Raw genomic sequence first — 21,607 nt, forward strand, 5'->3', positions numbered from 1 at the left:
AAGCTGAAGAAGTAGTGCGCATGTACGAAGTATATTTTCTTCCCGTGGTATGGGGGGGGTTGGGGCTGGTGCTCACCGACCCAGTGAGTCTGGGTCGGTGGAGGATTGACCTAAAACTCGTGGGGAGGGAGAGAAGTAAAAGAGTAACTGTGATGGAGGCTGAAGAACTGGCAGCAGGAGTTGCAGAAATGGTTGGAGCTGAAAGCTCAGAGGAAGAACTGGAATTTAGTGAGGAAGAAGAAGGGTTTGCAGCTCAAGGTAGGCCAACAGCTAAACGTAAAGATTATTTTGAACAACAATTTCAAGTAATATCTAAACAGATTTCTTTGGGTTTTAAATCTGTGAATAACAAGCTTTCTTACATTATGGAAGAAATAGCAACTGTTAAGCTGATGTAGTAAAATGTGCTAAAGTAGTAGATAAAGTACAAGATAAGGTTAAGAAGATGGAAGATAAGCTGGAGGATTGTGTTTGTGATATAGATCAATGTCAACAGAAGTTTAATACTTTTGATGATTCTTTTACTGGATGGAGAATAGAGAAAAATGATTTATTGAAGAAAATTCATTCTTTAGAGAATCAGAGCCGGAGGAAAAATGTGAAGATAGTGTGACTTCTGGAAGATTTTGAAGGCTCTGATCCAGTAAAGTTCTTTCAGAAATGGATTTCAGAAATGTCCAGATGGGTTGGAATTGGAAGGAAACCACTGCCTGGTCAACCACCTCAGTCTATTTTGGTGAGGTGTTTACATTATCAAGACAGAGAACTGATATTAAGATTGGCATTTCAAAATGCACATCATGGTGGCCCATTGATGGTTCAGAATAGTAGTGCTTTTTTTTAATGTGGACCTTAGTCAAAATGTTATTAAAAGATGTAAAGAATTTAATTTGGTGAAAGCAGCGTTCTGGCAGAAAGGTTATAAATTTCAGATTCCCTGCAGTTTTAAAGGTCTTTTATGGGGAATATGAATCTCAATGTTTTGATGACGACGGAGATGCCTTGATGCCAATTCTTTACCAGATTTTATAAAGGATCAGTCTTCATCTTCTCAGATGCAAAAATCAAATGGAGTCTAGAGAGAAGGATAATGGGGTGGAGAAGGTGAAAAAGAAGAAAGCACAGAAAGACCGGAATGACAAGATGCAAAAAAAGGCATCTGACTCTGAAGAGATATCTATTGATGAGTAGCAAGTGAATAAAGAGTTAGAAGAAGCTTATCATACTTAAACTTCTTGTTTATACTGTTGCTATTTGAGAGAGATGCAAAATCTCATTGTATCTCAAACCGAAACTGTTGGTCACTTCGTGGCTTAGGCCACCACCCATGTCGTAGAGTGGGGTAGTACATTAAGTACTTTGTAGGGTTGGAAGGGAGGGTTTTTAAAATTGTTTTGAGGATCTTTTTTCTTTTCTTTTTACTTTGTTGAGATGTGGATTAATTTGAGTATGTCCCACAGGTTAGGATGGTCATGAGATAAGATGGCTAATTTAAAATTTTCTACGTTTAATGTGAATGGGCTCAATAATCCGATTAAAAGAATAAGAGTGTTAGCTTATATTAAAAAATTATAGGGTGATATTGCATTTTTGCAAGAGATTAATTTAACTGAAAAAAAAATCAAAAAGAGATTGGGTGGGTCAAGTGTTTGCTTCTTTCAATTCTTAAGCTAGAAATGTGGCAATTTTGGTTAATAAAAAATTATAATTTAGTTCAGAATCTGTATATAAATCGGTAGGAAGAGTCGGTGGTAAATTGTAAAATTTATTCAGATTCTTGGATATTTGTGAATATTTATACATCAAATGTTGATGATGAGATGTTTATTCAAGATGTTTTTTCTTAATTTGGACAGTCTTATGATCAAATTATGATTGAGGGTGATTTTAATTGTTGTTTAGATCTTTTAGTAGATAAATCTGGTAAAACAAAGATGGCTAAAAAAATTATATCTTTAATGAAAGAAGTGAATTTGATTGATATATAGAGGAGGTTAAACCCAAAAGAGAGGGATTATTCATTTTATTCGGCTCAATATGATGTTTATTCTGGAATTTATTTTTTTTATATATTACCAGCTCAGTTATTAGATAATATGGTATTGATTGAATATAAGACTAGAATTTTGTCATTCACTTGTTTTATTGACATATGCAAAAACAGAAAAAATGAACTATATATATCATTGGAGATTTAATCCTTTATTATTAAATGAGGAATTTTGTAAATTTATTATTAACAAATACAACCATTTTTAGATATAAATAGACACTCTAGATAGTAAATTTGTATTATGGGACACATTAAAAGCATATTTAAGAGGCCATATTATTCATTTTAGTTATTCTGCAGATGATGTAACTAAATTAATTAGTTTAATTAATGTTTCATGGGAGAAATCCAACTGTGATGTAATATTTGCAAATGTATTTGGGAGATAAATTGGAAAAATTAGAGTAGGTTACATACATAAACACATTTTAAAACACATTATTTGAAATACTGAAGAATCCATATTCAGTGACTTTACAGAAACTACGGAGAATGCTATGCACATTTCACAAGTAGGTGTTAATTGAAATGATGTCATGAAATGAATGGACTGGAGACAGATCATCTGTGTTGAATATTTTTACAAGACTTCTGACCTTTCTGCAAAGTGCTCACTCAAAGGTCATTTCTGGGTTCTTGTTTACCTAAAAACAACAGATGGGAGCAGAAGACTAACTCCTATTGTTTGCTGGAGAAGGAGAGGGTTTTGCAAGTGAGAGAGAGAGAAGGACATGTGGCTGGCAGTTGGAATCTGAGAAGAGAGAACAGTCACAGCTGAAACAAGCAGGAGAAGCTGGTTGGAACTGAAACAGAAGCTTCAGAGTGGCAGGAGGCTGGAAGTGCTCTCTGTCTGATGTTTCTCTTGGACAACTGTCTGTCAGGATAGAAGCCTGTGATGAGTGGCGTGCCTAAGTCCCCTGTTGTTTATAATTTATATTAATGATTTGGATGATGGGGTGGTTAACTGGGTAAGTAAATACGCAGATGATATGAAAATAGGGGAAGTGGTGGATAGCAAGGAAGGTTTTCAGGGATTACAGAGGGATTTGGTTTGTCTGGAGACTTGGCCTGAAAGATGGCAGATTGAATTTAATGTAGAGAAGTGTGAGATGCTTCATTTTGGAAAAAATATCCAAAATAGGACATATGAAGTAAAGGGGAGGACATTGGGGAATGCACAAGAACAAAAAGATCTTGGTGCAGTGTTCCTTGAAGGTGGATTCCCATGTTGACATGGTGGTTAAGAAGGCATTTGGTATGTTAACCTTCATAAATCATAGCATAGAGTATAGGAGCTGGGAAGTGATTGTGCGACTGTTTAAGGTATTGGTGAGGCCAGGTTTGGAGTATTGTGTTCAATTCTGGGCTCAAAATTATAGGAAGGATATAGATAAGGTGGAGAGGGTGCAGAGAAGATTTACAAAGATGTTGTCTGGCTTAAAATACCTAGAGTACAGAGAAAGATTGAAGAGGTTAGGACTTTATTCATTGGAATTTAGACAGTTGAGAGGGGATTTGATAGAGGTGTTTAAAATTATGAAAGGAATAGATAAGCTAGATGCAAGTAGATCTTACCCCTGCGAGCAGGGGAGGTTGAAACAAGAGGGCACAAGTCGAGGGTAAGGGGGCAAAATTTTAGGAGAAACATTAGAGGATGCTTCTTCATTCAGAGAGTGGTGACTGAATGGAATAATCTTCTGGAGGAAATAGTTGAGGCAGAGTCATTTAAGAGGAGGCTGGATAAGAGGGGGTTGGAGGGTTATGGGTGGAGAATAGGCGGGGGGATCTAGCGGAGTTGTTTGAGTGAACTGGCGTGGACTTGAAGGGCCAAGATGGCCTGTTTCCATGCCATAAACTGTTATATGGTTATATAAGAGGAACAGAAAGGAACTCTGTGATAGCCTGAAAGAAAGAAGTTATCATCTGGGGAACCCTGATGGGGCAAGTTTCATCAGCAAGACATTGAGGTGACTAATGGTGGTACCTCAGATGTGGAAATCCTGGAACAACAAATCTCTCTCTGCAAACCTACAAAGAACCTTCTTGAGCGCTAAACATTTAACTTTTGAGCACCAAAGCCTGGTGAACTTTATACATGTTAAATTCTGTGCACAGTATAATAATTGTCTGCAACCAGTGAACTTGGAAGAAGGAGAAGTGAGATTGAACTGTGAACCAAATAACTTTTCTTAAATTTATACACACATTAATTACATAGAAGGGGTTTAATTTGGGTTAGTTAAGTATAGAGATAAGTTAAAGTTTGATTCTGTTTTCATGTTTAAAGATAATTAAAAACAACTTTTGTTTAAGTAACTACTTGTCTTGGTGAATGTCTATTGCTGTTGGGTTTTGGGGTCCTTTGGACTTGTAACACAACTTACTAATAGTCTTATCATTAGATGCTGAAAAAGCATTTGATAGAGTTGAATGGTGGGTTTTTGTATTTAAAGTGTTGGAAAAGTTTCAATTTGGACCAATATTTATAAGTTGAATTAAGGCAATATATGCATATCCATAGGCTAGAGTTATGACAAATTGACTTTTATTTGAGTCCTTTAAATTAGAAAAATCAACTAAAGAAGGTTGTCCTTTGTCACTTGCATTATTTACATTGGTGATAGAACCTTTAGCACAGTTAATAAGGCAGGATAGTGATATAAAATGTATTAAATAAGGATTGGATAAATTTAAGATTAGTTTATTTGCTGATGATGTGTTGATTTATTTAATGCAACCACAAGAGTCGTTAAAAGTTTTACAGGAAAGATTGAAACAATATGGAGAATTATCGGGATATAAAGTTAATTGGAAGGAAAGTTAACTTATGCCACTGTCTGAAGCTGATTATTCTCCTTGTAAAGATGTAGCATGGTTTAAGTGGTAAATTAAATATTTAGGTATTAAAATAGATAGAGATATAAATCATGTGTAGGTTTTTAATTATTTACCATTATTTTCTAAAATTAAAGATGATTTAGTTAGATGGAAAGACTTACTGATTATTTTGGGGGGGAAGGTTGGACTAATTTTAAGTTAGACTATTAATATTGTGTTACAATTAACGGGGGGGTTATTTTGTGTAGTGTTCTGATGTAATATTGTAATCATACCTTTTTAAAAAAAAATTTTCTATTTTTCTTTAAATGTAATTCTTTATTGTATTCATGTTATAAAAATTTTAAATAAAGTCTTTAAAAAAAAACGAAAGACTTACCGACAACTTTAATGGGGAAAGTGAATTGTATTAAAATGAATGTATTTCCAAGACTTCAATTTGTTTTTCAATCTATTCTGTGTAAAATCCCTAAAAAAATTTTAAAGATTTGAATACAGTTGTTAGGAAGTTTTTATGGAAGGTTAAAATGACAAGAGTACCCATTCAAAAATTAGCATGGAAATATGAATTAGGAAGTTTACAACTTCCAAATTTTCAAAATTATTATAAAGCTGCTCAGTTAAAATTAATTAATAAAAATGTTTCATTATGATAGTTTGTTGACTTGTGCAGACATAGAATTAATGTAAATAGAAGAGATCAATTTGTTTATAAATGGAATACTAGATTGCTATGCCCATATAAGTCACCAATATTATCACATTTGATAGAAATATGGGATAAGGTAAATAAAGAAATTGGTCCTCAAGGTAAAATATCTAGATATACTCCTCTGTATCAGAATGAACTTCTTCCTATTATAATTAATAAATTTGGGATCAGACAGGTATTAAGAGAGTAAATAATTGTTATGAATTAAATCGATATCTTTGATAAAATGAAAGAAAGATATCAAATACCAACCCATTTGCTTTTTTTGTTATTATCAAATTAAATCGTTGGAACTTCCAAAGGAGTCAAAATTTGAAATGATAATTCGGGAAAGTGGACAGAAAGGATTTTATATCTGAAATATATAAATGTCTAAAATAAATTTACAAAAGTCAAGATAAAAAAGGGAAAAGGATTTAGGAGTTGAATTTAATATTGGAAAATTATTTGTAAAGTTAGCATGTCAAAAATTATTAATGTTTCATGTAGACTTTTACATTATAATTTTAAACATCAATTACATTTAACCATGGAACATTTAAAAAGACATAATTTAATTTCTTCTGATTTATGTTTTGGATGAAAGAAGAATAAGGGGGCATTTTTTCATTCAACATGGTTTTGTGAAGAAGTTAAACCTTTTTGGTCTTGGGTTAAGGAATTTTTATAAGATATTTTGAAAATTAAGTTTTCTTTGGATTCAAATGTTTTTCTTGATTGGTGACATAAGTACAATTTGTTTGAAAAATGGTTTAGATAAACATCAAATAGCTTTTTAAAGATTGGCTTTAACATTAGTGGTTGTGAGGAAACATATTGCAATTACGTCAAAAGACCAGATAGAACTTAATTTACAGAGATGGCATTTATAATTAAGATAACTGTATTCCTTTAGAAAAATTAACATAATTTGAGAGATAAATACTCTACTTTTATGAAAGTTTGGAGGACTTGTATGGATTATGTACATTTGAAATTTTATATATTTGGACTTAGTTGTGGCAGGGTTTTCCCATCACATGATTTGTTTTTTGTTACTTTTGGTTATTTTTCCTCTTCTCATTTTCCTTCTTTCTTTTAGGGGTTAGTGAGGTTATAGATAAGGGTTGTGATGTTTGGGGGGGGGGTAATGTTAGTATAAGGGAATAGGAGTAAATTTAGAGGGATTTTTATATATAAACCATGTTTGTTTTTAAGGCATATTTTGTATTAATTGTATTATGTGTGTCATCATGGGTGTTTAAATTTTAAATAAAATGTTCCAAAAAAAAAGAAATTGACTCCACAGAGCCCTCCATCTTTCTGGCAACTTCTGAAGTCAATAGTAGAATTTATTGATTTGCCACTGAGCTCAAAAGCTGGTAATTATGTGATGTTTGATTTCATGAGTCATTATTTAACAGAATCCTTGAGGAAGACTGAGTAAAGATATTATTTAGGCGCACTCCCAATTCTCATGCCCCGGTCTTATTTAAAGGGTCAATCCTTATTGCATGACTCCAAATGTTATTTGTCAGAAGAAATGTTCTTTTGATTTCTTGAAGTGAAATATATTCTACATATCATTGTCAAGGATAATTATATTGTGTCGATCAATACCAGGATTAATATTGGTATAACTCCATGGCAAGTCTCATCTCTTTTCATTTGCAATGTTGCAGAGTAATAATGTGAATGGTACCTTCTTGTTGAGCTAATGGTATCTTGTTGCTCATTGTGAATGTGACTGATCATATCTTGCCATTGAGTGAAAGATTTATGTGTTCATTTCAAAGCTGATGATGAAACTTCCTCATTCAAGAGTTCTTGTTGAAATGTTGTTTCTGAGTGTCAGTCACACTGATGATATCTCGTGCAATTCTAGATAATTATTATGGGATCAATTAGGTTGTTCATTGTGATATCTTTTAGATGTACTTGAAATTATTATCATTATTTGTTACTGATGGTATCTTGTGACTTAGTTAGTACCTGTGCTAGTGATAACATCTTGATATTCAATCATAGTGTGAGTGATACATTTATGTCCTGTTCCATGTTACTGATAAGGACTTGCTGTTCTATTTAAAATTGAGAAATTGTTCTTGGTCACTACCTGTTTTATCATGAAACCTTTTTGCTTATTTACTAAGGATCCTGGCTGTCTGCTGTCAGCTGTGCAGGAATATTTAGTATTCAGGGTAACTGATTATTTCTTCTCAAGTAATCAGTGTTAATGACCATATTTTGTTTGTTTTGCAGGGTTAATGATCATGTGTGTTTTTTCAGTGTCAAGGCTAATGATAATATTTTGTTGCTCAATGTCAGCAATACTGATAGTGTCATGGTAAACAAGAAAATCTGCAGATGCTGGAGTCTAGATTAGCACACAGAAATGCTGGAGAAACTCAACAGGTCACAGAGCATCCATTGAAAGTAAAAGGCAATTGACATTTTGGGTCTGAGCTCTTCTTCATGAGTGCCAAAAATCAGGCAGATGCCTGAATAAAAAGGTTTATGAATGCTACACGACCGGCTGAGTTTCACGAGCATTTTTGTGTACTGATGATATTGTGTTGTTCTGGATTCCTCTGGGACCTTGATTATATTTTATTGCATGATTCTTAATAATTACTTTTTTTGTTGCTCAATGCCAGGTTTGCTAATTATGCCTTGTTGCTCAATGCCAGGTGTAATGATTGCATCTTCTTGCTTCATCCTGAGAGTAATTTATTTTTGCTCAGTGCCACATTTCTGGTGTCAGAGTAATTGATGATATCAGGAAAAGTGGAGAAAGTGTACACTGCAGTACAAGGATGTCATGCTGTAAAATTAAATGATGGTGTCCAATTCTGAAGAACACAATTTAGAAGGAATGCCAAGGCCTTGGAGAAGCTATCAGTAATAAGTGGGATGAACTCTTTCTACTAACCTAGTAGTTAACAATTTAGATGAGGAGTTCAAAATTAAAATATATTGTGAGAGAAAAAATAGAACCATAGAATGCAACAACATAGAAAACAGGCCATTTGGCCCTTCTATTCTTTCAAGTCCCATTGACCTGCCCTCATTCCAAAACCCTCCAGACCTCTCTTATCCATGTATCTGTACAATCTATTCTTAAAATTCAAGATCAAGCCTGCATTCACCACATCAATGGCAGTCCATTCCATGTCCCACCCCTCTGAGTGAAGAACTTTCCCATAGTGTTCCCTTAAACCTTTCCCCTTTCAGCTTAAAACTATGAACTCTCGTATTTATCTCCCCCAATTAGAGTAGAAAAAGCCAACGTGCATCTACTCCATCTAGGACTCTCATAATCTTGTAAACCTCTATCAAATCTCCCTGCATTCTTCTTCACTCCAAGGAATAAAGTCCTAACCTGTTTAATTTTTCCTTGTAACTCATATCCTGAAGACCTGGCGACATCTTAGTAAATCTTCTCTACACTCAATTTTATTGATATCCTTCCTGTAGTTAGGCACCCAGAACGGCATACAAATATTCCAAAACTGGCCTCATCAATGTTTTAAACAACTTCAACATAGCATCCCAATTCTTATACTCAATTCTTTGATTTATAAAGGCTAAGATGACAAAGGCTATCTGTGTTCCCAGATCTTTTTGCTCCTCCACACTCCTCAGTGCCCTACCATTTACTGTGTATGTCCTATCTTGGTTTGCCTTTCCAAAATGCATTACCTCGCACATTAAACTGCATTAAACTCCACCTGCCATTTTTTGGACCAGATGGTTTAGATCCCTCTGCAAGCTTTGAAATCTTCCTCAGTGCTTGTATAAACCAAGGCAATCAATCGAAACTAGTACAACTATTTACAAAACAATGGATTAAGACGTTATCCCTAACGTCGAAGTACTCGAGATGGCAGAGGTCGACAGCATCGAGTCCACGCTGCTGAAGATCCATCACATCTCCAGAATGGAGGACCATCGCCTTCCCAAGATCGTGTTATATGGCGAGCTCTCCACTGGCCACCGTGACAGAGGTGCACCAAAGAAAAGGTACAAGGACTGCCTAAAGAAATCTCTTGGTGCCTGCCACATTGACCACCGCCAGTGGGTTGATAACGCCTCAAACCGTGCATCTTGGCGCCTCACAGTTTGGCGGGCAGCAACCTCCTTTGAAGAAGACCACAGAGCCCACCTCACTGACAAAAGGCAAAGGAGGAAAAACCCAACCCCAACCAACCAATTTTCCCCTGCAACCGCTGCAACCGTGTCTGCCTGTCCCGCATCGGACTTGTCAGCCACAAACGAGCCTGCAGCTGACGTGGACTTTTTACCCCCTCCATAAATCTTCGTCCGCGAAGCCAAGCCAAAGAAATAGGCCACAGTTGCAATGACTCGTGCAACGCTATTGAAGTCTAGGACTGCTGTTCCACAGTTTGGGGGCCACAACTGCGAAGGCCAGGTTTCCCCTTTGTGTGCGCTTATTGCGTGGAATAGCCAGGTATCCTGCGGTAGCTGACCTGAGCTGCTTTGGAGCAGAGTAGGGTGTAGGGCATAAGCAGATCAGAGATTTGGGGGCAGGGGCCTAGGTCATTGAGGGCCTTGTATGTAAATAGCAGCAGCTTGAAGTTGATTCTGAGCTGCACCGGCAGCCACTGGAGGGAGGCCAGAATTGGGGTGGTATAGTCCCTCTTCCTGGCATCAGCCAAGACCCTAGCCATGGTATTTGTCATTAGCAAACTTGCTGATCCAATTTACCACATTATCATCCAGATCAAATAAAGAAAAAATATTTCTTCTGTCATTGAAGTTGATAACCACAATTTTTTTTTTGGGGGGGGGGTTATTTTATTTTTGTTTATTTTTCCATAAATATACCTATCAAAGCACGTGTACGTGTGCATATACACACATATTTTTCTTACAAAACAAAACTTAACAAAACAACCCCCCCCCCCCACCTCCCTTTTCACAATATAAATGCACACACCATCAGGGCTCACGTTTATATTGACCATAAAAAATTCTATGGGGAAGTCGCTTCCATTTATACTACAGCCACATCTATTATTGTCGTTTTTATTATAATAGTTATAATTATACTTGAGCCCCTATATGGTTGCCATATCTTGATAAAAATGTCATATTTGTTCTTTAAGTTGTATGTAATTTTTTCCAAAGGCATACAACTATTCGTCTCAGCAGTCCATCATGCATTATGTAAAGGGGAGTCAGATTTCCAAGTAATTGCAATATATTTCTTAGCCACTGCTAAGGCTATTTTAACAAATGAAATTTGGAATTTAGTTAGTTTATTATTTTATTTTAATGAAGTTGCCCAAAAGAAAAATCTCCAGGTCGCCTGTGAAGACCATCCCTGTTATCCTTGTTAATATTTCAATATTATCCTGCCAGAAAGGTCTTATCACCTCTTCTGCAATTGTATGGGGCTTCTTGAATTTGGCTTCTTTATACGCCACGTGATATGAAGCCATCAGCAGTGGTTTGTCAGCAGATATAAAACCTAATTTTGGAAGGGTTGCTCAAGAATCAAGGCGGGCCCTTTTAGCTTTAAATGATTCAACATCATGGTCTGCAACATCTGCTCCACCATGCCAGTTGTTGAATGTTCCTGCAGCTTAGATGGGTTCAAATTTGCCTTTGAAAAGACAGCATCACAAAGCATGCACTGGGGTTTTTGCAGTTCCTCAGTTGTTCCGGTGCAAGAGAAACCAAACTGCACATAATCATCATTTCATTTCCTTTTCTTTGACAAAATGAAGGGTTCATTAATAATTTACATAACATAAATAAATATTAAGAAATAAAAATCAAATGTAATTCGCTACAAAACATGAAACAACAAGTTTGGCCCCCATTTCAAATGTCCCGATTTTTAAAAAAGTTATAGGGCGATGCCATTTAAAAGGAAACAGTGCGTCGAAATGCGCTAAAATTCATAGAGAATCTCATTCTATTGAATGGAGAAAAAAGAGGACATCCCCATATTTAATTTGGACTTTAAAAAAAAAAATCGATATTTTTATCTTGAATATATAGGACAGTGAGCTTGCAGGCGCCTGCAAGCTCACACCAAGACACAAGAGAAACTTGTCCGTGAACTACTCTTTGCAGATGATGCCGCTTTAGTTGCCCATTCAGAGCCAGCTCTTCAGCGCTTGACGTCCTGCTTTGCGGAAACTGCCAAAATGTTTGGCCTGGAAGTCAGCCTGAAGAAAACTGAGGTCCTCCATCAGCCAGCTCCCCACCATGACTACCAGCCCCCCCACATCTCCATCAGGCACACAAAACTCAAAACGGTCAACCAGTTTACCTATCTCGGCTGCACCATTTCATCAGATGCAAGGATCGACAATGAGATAGACAACAGACTCGCCAAGGCAAATAGCGCCTTTGGAAGACTACACAAAAGAGTCTGGAAAAACAACCAACTGAAAAACCTCACAAAGATAAGCGTATACAGAGCCGTTGTCATACCCACACTCCTGTTCGGCTCCGAATCATGGGTCCTCTACCGGCACCACCTACGGCTCCTAGAACGCTTCCACCAGCGTTGTCTCCGCTCCATCCTCAACATCCATTGGAGCGCTCACACCCCTAACGTCGAGGTACTCGAGATGGCAGAGGTCGACAGCATCGAGTCCACGCTGCTGAAGATCCAGCTGCGCTGGATGGGTCACGTCTCCAGAATGGAGGACCATCGCCTTCCCAAGATCGTATTATATGGCGAGCTCTCCACTGGCCACCGTGACAGAGGTGCACCAAAGAAAAGGTACAAGGACTGCCTAAAGAAATCTCTTGGTGCCTGCCACATTGACCACCGCCAGTGGGCTGATAACGCCTCAAACCGTGCATCTTGGCGCCTCACAGTTTGGCGGGCAGCAGCCTCCTTTGAAGAAGACCGCAGAGCCCACCTCACTGACAAAAGGCAAAGGAGGAAAAACCCAACACCCAACCCCAACCAACCAATTTTCCCTTGCAACCGCTGCAATCGTGTCTGCCTGTCCCGCATCGGACTGGTCAGCCACAAACGAGCCTGCAGCTGACGTAGACTTTTTACCCCCTCCATAAATCTTCGTCCGCGAAGCCAAGCCAAAGAAAGATATAGGACAGTACCCTTAATATAAACAAAAAAACCGAAATGTTATCTCGCTCCCCCTGGAATGCTATCTTGCACCCCTGGTTGGGAAACCCTGCTTTAAATAATAAAATGATCCTTCCCCTTTAAGAAAAACACACAATGTCCCTGCTCCAACAATGATGTATACGTAGAGCCCCGAAAGCCCACAAAAAAGGCCGCAGAATTTCTCATGGAAGAAGAACCCCTCCCTTTTGTGCCATTTTTTTTGCTACTTCTTTCCAGGTGCTATTCTCCCCCTTAGGCTGGAGTTTACACCTGATACCACTTTCCCGTTTTTTTTTTCCTTCATTTTTCTGAGCTCTTTGTGAACTTTTCTATACACTTGACTTTTAATCATTAAATACAAGATGGTTTGTAAAAATTTTTAAAAATACATTTACTTTTACTTAGTTCCATTATAAATATTTCAAAATCTTCTCCCTCAACAACCTTGATTTTTTTCTTTATAAACTTCGCAGAAAGTCTTTTACCTCATTCTTGATCTTGAAAAATCACCTTTTCCCTTCTGCTACTTCGACCCTCAAAGTATTTCAAGCTTTTAAACATGTAGTTATCTTTTTCACATCTTCAAATTCTTTAATTTGTTTAATCAAGGTCGGGCTAAAATCTTGAAAAATATATACCTTTTCATGATCAACCTCGGGTGGGCCACCTAGAGTAATCATATGCTGCTCCCAGAATTATCTCCCATTCTGTGTAACTTAAAAGTCTCACCAGAACTGGCTTTGGTCTTTGATTGCCGGCTCTACTGGGTCTGAGTGTTTGGTGAGCTCTCTTGATGTGCAGTTTTTCTCCAAATTTGTCTTCTCCCAACACTTGTGGGATCCATTTTTGAAAAAGGTTCACCAGGTCTCTTCTCTCAATTCTTTCCTTTAGTCCAATAATGTGGACATTATTTCATCAACTAAAGTTCTCCATATGGACAATTTTGTCAAGCAGTCCTTGTTTTTCTGACTCCCATTCTATGGCTTTATTTCTAAAGCCTTGAGTTTTCAATGCATTTTTATCAATTCAAACTCTGCTTGGCCCATTCTCTCCATCAGATCTTCAACAATTACTTTTAGTTCGGTCATTTTTTTCTGTAATATCTCTCATCACCGTTTCAACACTTATGAATAGGTTACTCAAATTCTCTATTTTTTCCAAGATGATGCTTAATTCTTGACCCATCTCACAAGTTTTACCTGGTTATGCCAGCCCATCACCAATTTTGCACCGCTCCCTTTTGGACTTCCATCCAATGTTCCTGGTTAAATAGGAGTTCCTTCAATCTTTGTTTTCTGCTACCTTGGTTTCTTCATGCTAGTTTTATCCATTTTTGATGCAATAAATATTGATTTTCAAGTTTTGACCATCCATTTAGTACTCTTCATAGAGAGCTCAACCAGAACATAAGTCCTTCTCAGGGCCATTCCCCTCTCCATATTGATTTTTTTTAAAATATTATTTCACAATAAAACCTTTTTCATTGTTTAAAGAATACACTGATCTTTCTCCTTTAAAAAACATATGCAATGTCCCTATCATGATGGTGATATAAACAGGAAACCCTGAAGCCTGTGAAAAAAGCCTACAGAATCTTTTGAGGAAGAAGAACCCCTTCCTTTAATGCTATCTTTTATAGATACTCCTCTCCAGGTGCCATTCTCCCCCTTAGAATGGAGTCTCCACTGTGCTACTATTTTTCCCAAGATTTCTCTCTTTTTTGAGCTCTCTGTGATCATTTCAATAAAATTTACTTTTCAACTATAAATACAAGACAGTTTTTTAAAAATACAACTTTTACTTAGTCCTATTGTAAATATTCTTCAAAATCTTTTTTGGTAACCTTAGTCTTTTCATAAACCTCATCCACCTCGTTCTTAGTCTTAAAAAATTGCCGATTACCTTCTGCTACTTCAAACCTCAGAAACGCAGGATATATCATCGAAAATTTCAAATTTTTGGAATGCAGTTGCCTTTTTACTCCTTTCTTTGCTTAATCAAAATAGGATTAAAATCTTGAAAAAATAGTAATTTTTCATAGTCAATCTCAGATGGCCATTATTTTGCTTAGAGTATTCATATGCTGCTCCCAGAATTGTCTCCTGTTCCCCGTAACTCAAAAGTCTTACCAGGACTGGTCATAATCACTGATTGCCAGCTTTCTTGGGTCCGAGCGTCTGGTGAGCCCTTTCAATTTGTCTTCTCTCAACACTCGTGGGATCCATGTTTCAAAGAAGTTCACCAAATCTCTTCCTTTGATTTCTCTTTTCACTCCAATAATTCGAACATTATTTTGTTTGCTAAAATTCTTCATGTGGTCAATCTTGTCCAGCTGTCCTTATCTGTCTGATTTCCATTGCTTTGCATCCTTTTCCAAAGCTTTTTAACTTACTTTGTGTTTTTACAAAGTCTACTTCTGCTTGGTTCATTCTTTCCATTAAGTCTTCAACGATTTCTTTAATTTCAGTAATCCTTTCAGTCATGTCTCTCATTTCATTTTCAACGCCTACAAATTGATTTCTCAAGTTCTCCATTTTTTACAGGATAATATTTAGTTCTTGTCCCAACTCCTCAACTCTGCCAGGGTCAGCTGGTCCCAAGGCCACACTTAAGCCAGCTCCATTTCAGGCTTTCGTTCCTGGCTGAGTAGAAGCTTCCTTGATTCTTGATCTTGGTTCCCTTAGTTTCTTAGTACTTGTTTAGTCCATTTTTAATGATAAATTCTTAATTTTAAGATGTCTTTTTAATACTCTTCACCGAGAGCTCGATCAAAGCACATCTGTCTAAGTCCTTTGCATGGCCACGCCCTGATAACTACAAATTTATACCCCCTTTCACTCTTACATCCCAGTAAATTAGCCGTTCAATGTCCCGGGATAGGAATGGGGGTTTGGCATTTCACACTAGACCACTCTTAACTGGGACACTGAATGCTTTCACACTTGCAAGGGTTTATCCCCGGCGTTTGTCCTCCCTTTGTTCTATCTTTAATCGGAAGTGCCTGTAATGCAATTGCCCGTTTCACACTTGCCTGATCTCAACGCCGGTGTCTGCAGATGCCAGGGATTGTACTAGAGGTTGAGGCCGGCATTCCCCGGCATGAGATGACATCATCTGTTGAGCAGATTTTGCTTTCACACTTACTCCTTTTAAGGCCAATTGGTGTTTGATTCCTGGGATTACTGGCAAGTGTGAAAGGGCCTGAAGGTGATCAGAGAACAAAAGGAAAAAAACTGTCAGAGATGTGATGTTTTGGAATTCACTGTCTGAGGAAGTGGTGGAAGCTAATTCAATTACATGAAAATTTGCAGGACTTAATTTAAAATGCAGAGGATTGCTCTTCCAAAAAATTGGTTGTACCATGATAGGCAGACACCAACTCCTGTCCTCTAATTCTATGTTGACGCTCAGTTTTGATGTTGCTGATAAAATACTGTGTGAAGGTTAATATTGGAATCTGGTTATTCTGTGCCAAGAATCATTTTATTTATTGATTAGCTCCAGGTTTAATTTGAACATCTCATTACTCAATCCCAATATAATTTATTATTTTTGATGCCATTGATAATTATTATTCATGCTACAGTTTCTGAAGTGAATGCAGGCCTAATTATTGATCAAATTTAAGGTGATGTCATACCTTTTGTTTCTATAGTGCTGTGGAAGTGAAAGAACATCCTTTTTTTAAAGGGATTGATTGGCAGCAAGTCTATTTGCAGAAGGTAAGAAACAGCTCATTTTTGTGTTTGAGAATAAATGAATTAAGAATGATGGAGTATCACTGAATATCAAACATTATTGGACGATCCTTTGAGTGGTGAGTTTGCATGCTAACTGCATCAGAAAGAAAATGTAAACTTTCTGTATTGCAAATAATTCCACACAATGGTCAGTTCTTATTGCAAAATGAGGAAGTTAAAAGGCAAGCTTCTTAGATTTGCTCCACAGGTCCCCAAGCCGTGTTGCACTGTTGTTCATTCTAATGCATCTAAACCACCAAAATGCTACAGAATAAATTGCATATAGATCATTCATTCCCATTATTACATTATGGTAATATGTTTGCAGAGCATTATTCCAATTTCACTATTTGACTTGGATTTCCAATTCAAGAAGGTTTCTGGATATGTATTTATAACATATTGGTGAAATAATCAACAATGTTGCACCATGACCTTGTGCCAAATGAAAATCGATCACTCAAACTCATTTACTAAAGTTTTAGAGGGCCAGCAACTGAATGCAAAATAGGTAATTAGCAAAAAGTGAATTTATTCAGCTATCATATTGAACCCACTTGTGAGTGTGAACTTCACAAAGACTTCCCACTGCCACGAGCAATGTTGCTGTAGATTCAAGATTCCATTATGGTCATGCAATAATACACAAAATTTTTCAAATTTTGCTTAACCAGCACCCCCAACTGTAAGAGAATGAGAAGCAAAAGAGAGTCCCTTCCGGTGCTCTGTGTGGGTCTGCTGATCCCCCGGAGTATGCATCTCCTTGTGGTCAGCTGCCATCTTGGGCACAGATCCCCTTGGTTTCAAGATATTAAAAAAAAACAACCATTAAGCCCTTTTGTTTAAAGCCAGCAAGTTGCTGTTACCTGGTTCACACCAGCACTGCCATTACAAAATCTCAAGCAGTTCTGTTGTTTTTTTTTACTATTCCTGTTGAAAGGGCTCTGTTCCCCTACCATAGAGTCTAAGTGGCCCGCATGGTGTTCCCAGCTAAATATAGATGAATGCCAGATATTATGTTGCGATAAAATGTCTTCACTTTATTTTTTTCTGTTTCAAGTATCTTCCTCCACTTATTCCTCCCCGGGGAGAGGTGAATGCAGCTGATGCATTTGATATAGGATCATTTGATGAAGAAGACACGAAGGGCATCAAGGTATTTTTCTCATCAACTCTCCAAATGTTGTTTTGGAATTCTGAGAACAGATCTGAATGACAGTAAAATATGGAATAAATGGCACATAATAATGATCAAGTACTAGTAGTGCTTTTGTGGCAATTGGTACTGTTGTTCAACCCATCATCAGTTGATGTGGATCATACCTTTTTACTGAGTGGTGCTTGAATAGTCACACTGGAGATATTTAGTGTGTGAGGCACCCTTATTACCAGAAAGTGGTATCATCCTTGCACCCCAACTAAGATTACTCTACCTATTCAAATTCTGCACACTGAAGTCCTGGACTATCCAACAATCAACTTAACAAAGAAGTGTTTAAGTGCTATCCAAAAGATTCTGTAATGGGTGATAGGCAGCTTCTTCATGAGCTATTTGTGAATGGCCTAAGCATGAATGCTCACAGGTAAAGATTACTTCTAGTTCCATTTGGGCATTTCCAACATTTGATGTAATGGAAGTTCAGGTGGGGGCACTGCAGGAGTGTGTGAATACAATATACAGTATCTAAAATGTGAAATGGTGACTCGCATAGCTTTTAGTGAAAAAGAGACAAATATTGTGATGGGTTTTCAAAGAATAATTTCAACAGAACGTGCTTTCAGACAGCAATCCTACATAATATTAAAGAAATAAAGTCCAGTCGATGGCAGAGTAGTATATTGTGACGCAAGTTAAAAAAGAAATGAGAATATGATGCTTACCATGCAAAATTACCAGATTTAAATAAATAATGGAAAACTTTGTTTGATTGTGTTCATAACAAAAAAAGTCTTCCAGTGTTAATAATTCATATGCTAATATTGTTTTCTAATTCTCTTTAATTTTTTGCTTCACTTTTTTCCCGTTTTGTTTACTCTCCCTTATCCTTTCATTATTTTCTCTTCCTCCACCCTGTTTTTCTTCCTTTTCTTGCTCTTCCACTAATATATTTTCTTTGCTGCCTATCCTGTTTTCTCTTTCCTTCTGTCACTCAATTTTTTTGCTCTCTCTACCATATACATCTCTTCTTTCCTTTCCAATTTTTAACTTCCATCTACTGTATCTTGCTATTGCTTTCGTAGCTGCTGGATAGTGATCAGGAGCTCTATAAAAACTTTCCTCTGGTGATATCGGAACGTTGGCAACAAGAAGTGGCAGAAACTGTGTACGATGCAGTCAATGGTGATACTGATAAAAACGAGATCAGAAAGAGAGCAAAGAACAAGATGCTTGGCCATGAGGAAGGTAGGAAAGTTCATCTCCAAATGTAATGCATCACGGGCGATTTAGACTGAAAAGAACTGAAAATGCTAATTTTCAGCATGATCGATGTTAACAGGAAAAATGTTGATGTCTTTTTATGATGCTTGATCCTGCTGTTTGTTTTCTATCATTGATCCATTTTTTTTTGTATTTTACCTCTTATTTCTCTAAAATGCTACAAGACTCCTGATAAGAGGGCTGAATTTGTATGTTAGTGGAAACATTAAACTTAAATTTTAATGAACATTATTTGAAAGTGGGAATATCAATAGACTATTTAACTCTTTCACCATTCAATTGCATTTAGGGTCATTTGTGTCTTAACTCCAACCCAACAACCTGGTATGGTGATTATATTTTCTTCTCTTCGGAACACAAAAGATAGAGCACAGCATAATAGCTAAGACATAAAGTTTCACATTTATTACAAATGGAAAAGAACTACAATGTAACAATATTCAAGCATAATCAGACAACTTTTATAAATGATAAAGTTTAGACTTCCCAGCACCAATGCAGCAGGGTGCTGTAATTTAATTAAGTAGCCTTGGTGTTGTTACATGAGGTGAAAATCAGGTTGGTAGGTTCACAGAGAAGTGAGTCCAGACACAGACTAAACAAACAAAGGATGATCTTTATTGCACACATGGGAAAATCATACCGGGGAAGACACAAAAGAACACTTGATACTAAAACAATGTTAGCATTGTTCTCCAATCCCAGTGGCTGTCTTCTCTCTCTTTCTCTTTCTCTCTCTCTCTCTCTCTCTCTCTCTCTCTCTCTCTCTCTCTCTCTCTCTCTCTCACTCACTCTTTATTACAAATGTGCAGTAATATTTGATAACTAGCACACTCTTACAAGAATCATACTCCTGATTCGCTGTACCAGCAGGGTGTGGCTCAATGCTAAATATTTCTATACAATACTATGGTTCCACTCTAAATGTAGTACACACCTTACCAATGACTCTTTCAGTGGTATCCATAGTTTGCGACCTGACATAGAGCAGCATTCGTAGACAGGCCTAAAGAGCATAGAGGATGATCTGCTGCATGTGATAGGCTTTTAAAAAAGTGACAGAATCTGGTCCAGGTAATTGGTAAGTGATTTAAAGGGGCTAGTGGTCAGGTGTGCACTAATGGCTGGGCAAAGTCCAACCTTGATTGGCAAGTGATGTGACTTCCAATTAGTTTCCAGACAGAGAGTTCATGTGACCCTCCACATTCTATATTCCCCCAGATTCCAGACAGAGAGGCCACATGACCCTCCACAATCCACACAACAGGTTTAAATACACTTTTATTGTTGCTTTTAAACTTCAGGAAACTGTTGAGATACTGTATGTGTTATATGTTCAATTAATATGTTCAACACACACAATGGTTGTGTGTTCATCTTCTTGGAATGTCACAAAGATTATTAGCAGTTGTCTTTTCCTCGATTCTCATGTTTCTCATTCAGAAAACAGTGCAAGGATAAGTTCGGCAGTAACTGGCAAAATATAGTGCTGCAGGATATAAACAGGCTAGTAGAATGAGCAGACATGTGGCAGAAGAAGTTTAATGTCGAGAAATGTGAGGTGAAGTGCTGCGGGAGGAAGAATGAGGAGGAGGAAAGTAGAATAAGAAGTAGTATTCTAAAAGTAGTACAATGGCAAAGGGACTTGGCAGAAATCTTGAAAGAAATAAGTGGGTTGAAAAGAGAATAATAAGGCATAATACTTTTAATCATTAATGATAAGGTCGTTGAGTATAACCTGCTATCAAACCAAATCTGGTGCAATAGGAGATGTAAAGCTTCACTACCAGGTGAACTCAATGCCTTCTACACCCAATTCGACCACAAGAACAAGAAAGAACCATCACTGTCCCCTGATGATCCTCTCCTGTTCGTATCCGAGGATGACAAGTTGTCCGAGGAAAGCATCCAGTCCAGACAGAGTCCCGGCTGAGTATCAAATTAGGAGATCGCTTCGCCCAACACCTCCTCTCCATCTGCAACAAAAGCGTCCTCCCCATAGCCAACCATTTCATTTCTGAGTCACGTTCTCAATGTCTGTCCATGGCCTTTCACACTACCCCACCCTGACCACCCCACAGATTGGAGGAACAACACCTCATTTTTCGTCTGGACATTCTCCAACCCAGGGCATGAACAATGAGTTCACTGCATTCCACTAATCAGCTTGCTTTTTCCCCCTCCCCACCCCCCACCCTTTAACTAGTTATTCCAGTTCCTACTTCCTTTCTCTCTCCACCTAGCCTAGACTCTCTTCCCCCCTCCAACTTTCCACCTATCATCTTCCACCATCACCAACCCCCCCCCCCCCCTTTTGATCAGACATCTCTCATGTTCCCCCACACCTTGATGAAGGGCTCAAGCCTGAAACTTTGGTGATGTATCTTCACCTTTGCTACATGAAGGTACTGTTTGACCTGCTGAATTTCTCCAGCATTTGTGTGTTTTTTCAATGTATTCACGGATATTGTCAAAACCTTACTCTGGCAGGGCAGGCTATCCACCTGTTTCAAACAGGTGTCACTCGTACCCATGCACAAGAAGAGTGTGGTACCTGCGTAAATGACTATCAACTAGGGGCACTCACATCAACAGTTTTGACGTGTTTTGAAAGGCTGGTGTTGAAGCATATCAGCTCCTGTCTGAGCGGTGATATGGATCTGTTCCAATTTGCCTATCATAGCAACAGGTCTACAGCAGATGCCATTGCACTGGCTCTACACAAAGC

General features: G+C 37.5%; 1 protein-coding gene and 1 long non-coding RNA gene across 2 annotated transcripts in view; one reads left to right on the forward strand and one right to left on the reverse strand.

The window, feature by feature from the left end:
- grk3 (G protein-coupled receptor kinase 3) overlaps nucleotides 1-21,607 on the forward strand; it is a 349,456-nt gene that overhangs the window by 288,588 nt on the left and 39,261 nt on the right. The window contains exons 16-18 of the mRNA XM_069932852.1: nucleotides 16,355-16,421; nucleotides 17,500-17,595; nucleotides 18,681-18,843. Of these exons, the coding sequence (XP_069788953.1) occupies nucleotides 16,355-16,421; nucleotides 17,500-17,595; nucleotides 18,681-18,843 (326 nt within the window). The remainder of the gene's footprint in view (nucleotides 1-16,354; nucleotides 16,422-17,499; nucleotides 17,596-18,680; nucleotides 18,844-21,607) is intronic.
- Nucleotides 1-21,607, reverse strand: part of LOC138761162 (uncharacterized) — a 174,747-nt gene that overhangs the window by 52,088 nt on the left and 101,052 nt on the right. The window lies entirely within an intron of this gene.

Source organism: Narcine bancroftii, chromosome 4 (assembly GCF_036971445.1).
Source record: "Narcine bancroftii isolate sNarBan1 chromosome 4, sNarBan1.hap1, whole genome shotgun sequence".
Taxonomy (NCBI): Eukaryota; Metazoa; Chordata; class Chondrichthyes; order Torpediniformes; family Narcinidae; genus Narcine; species Narcine bancroftii.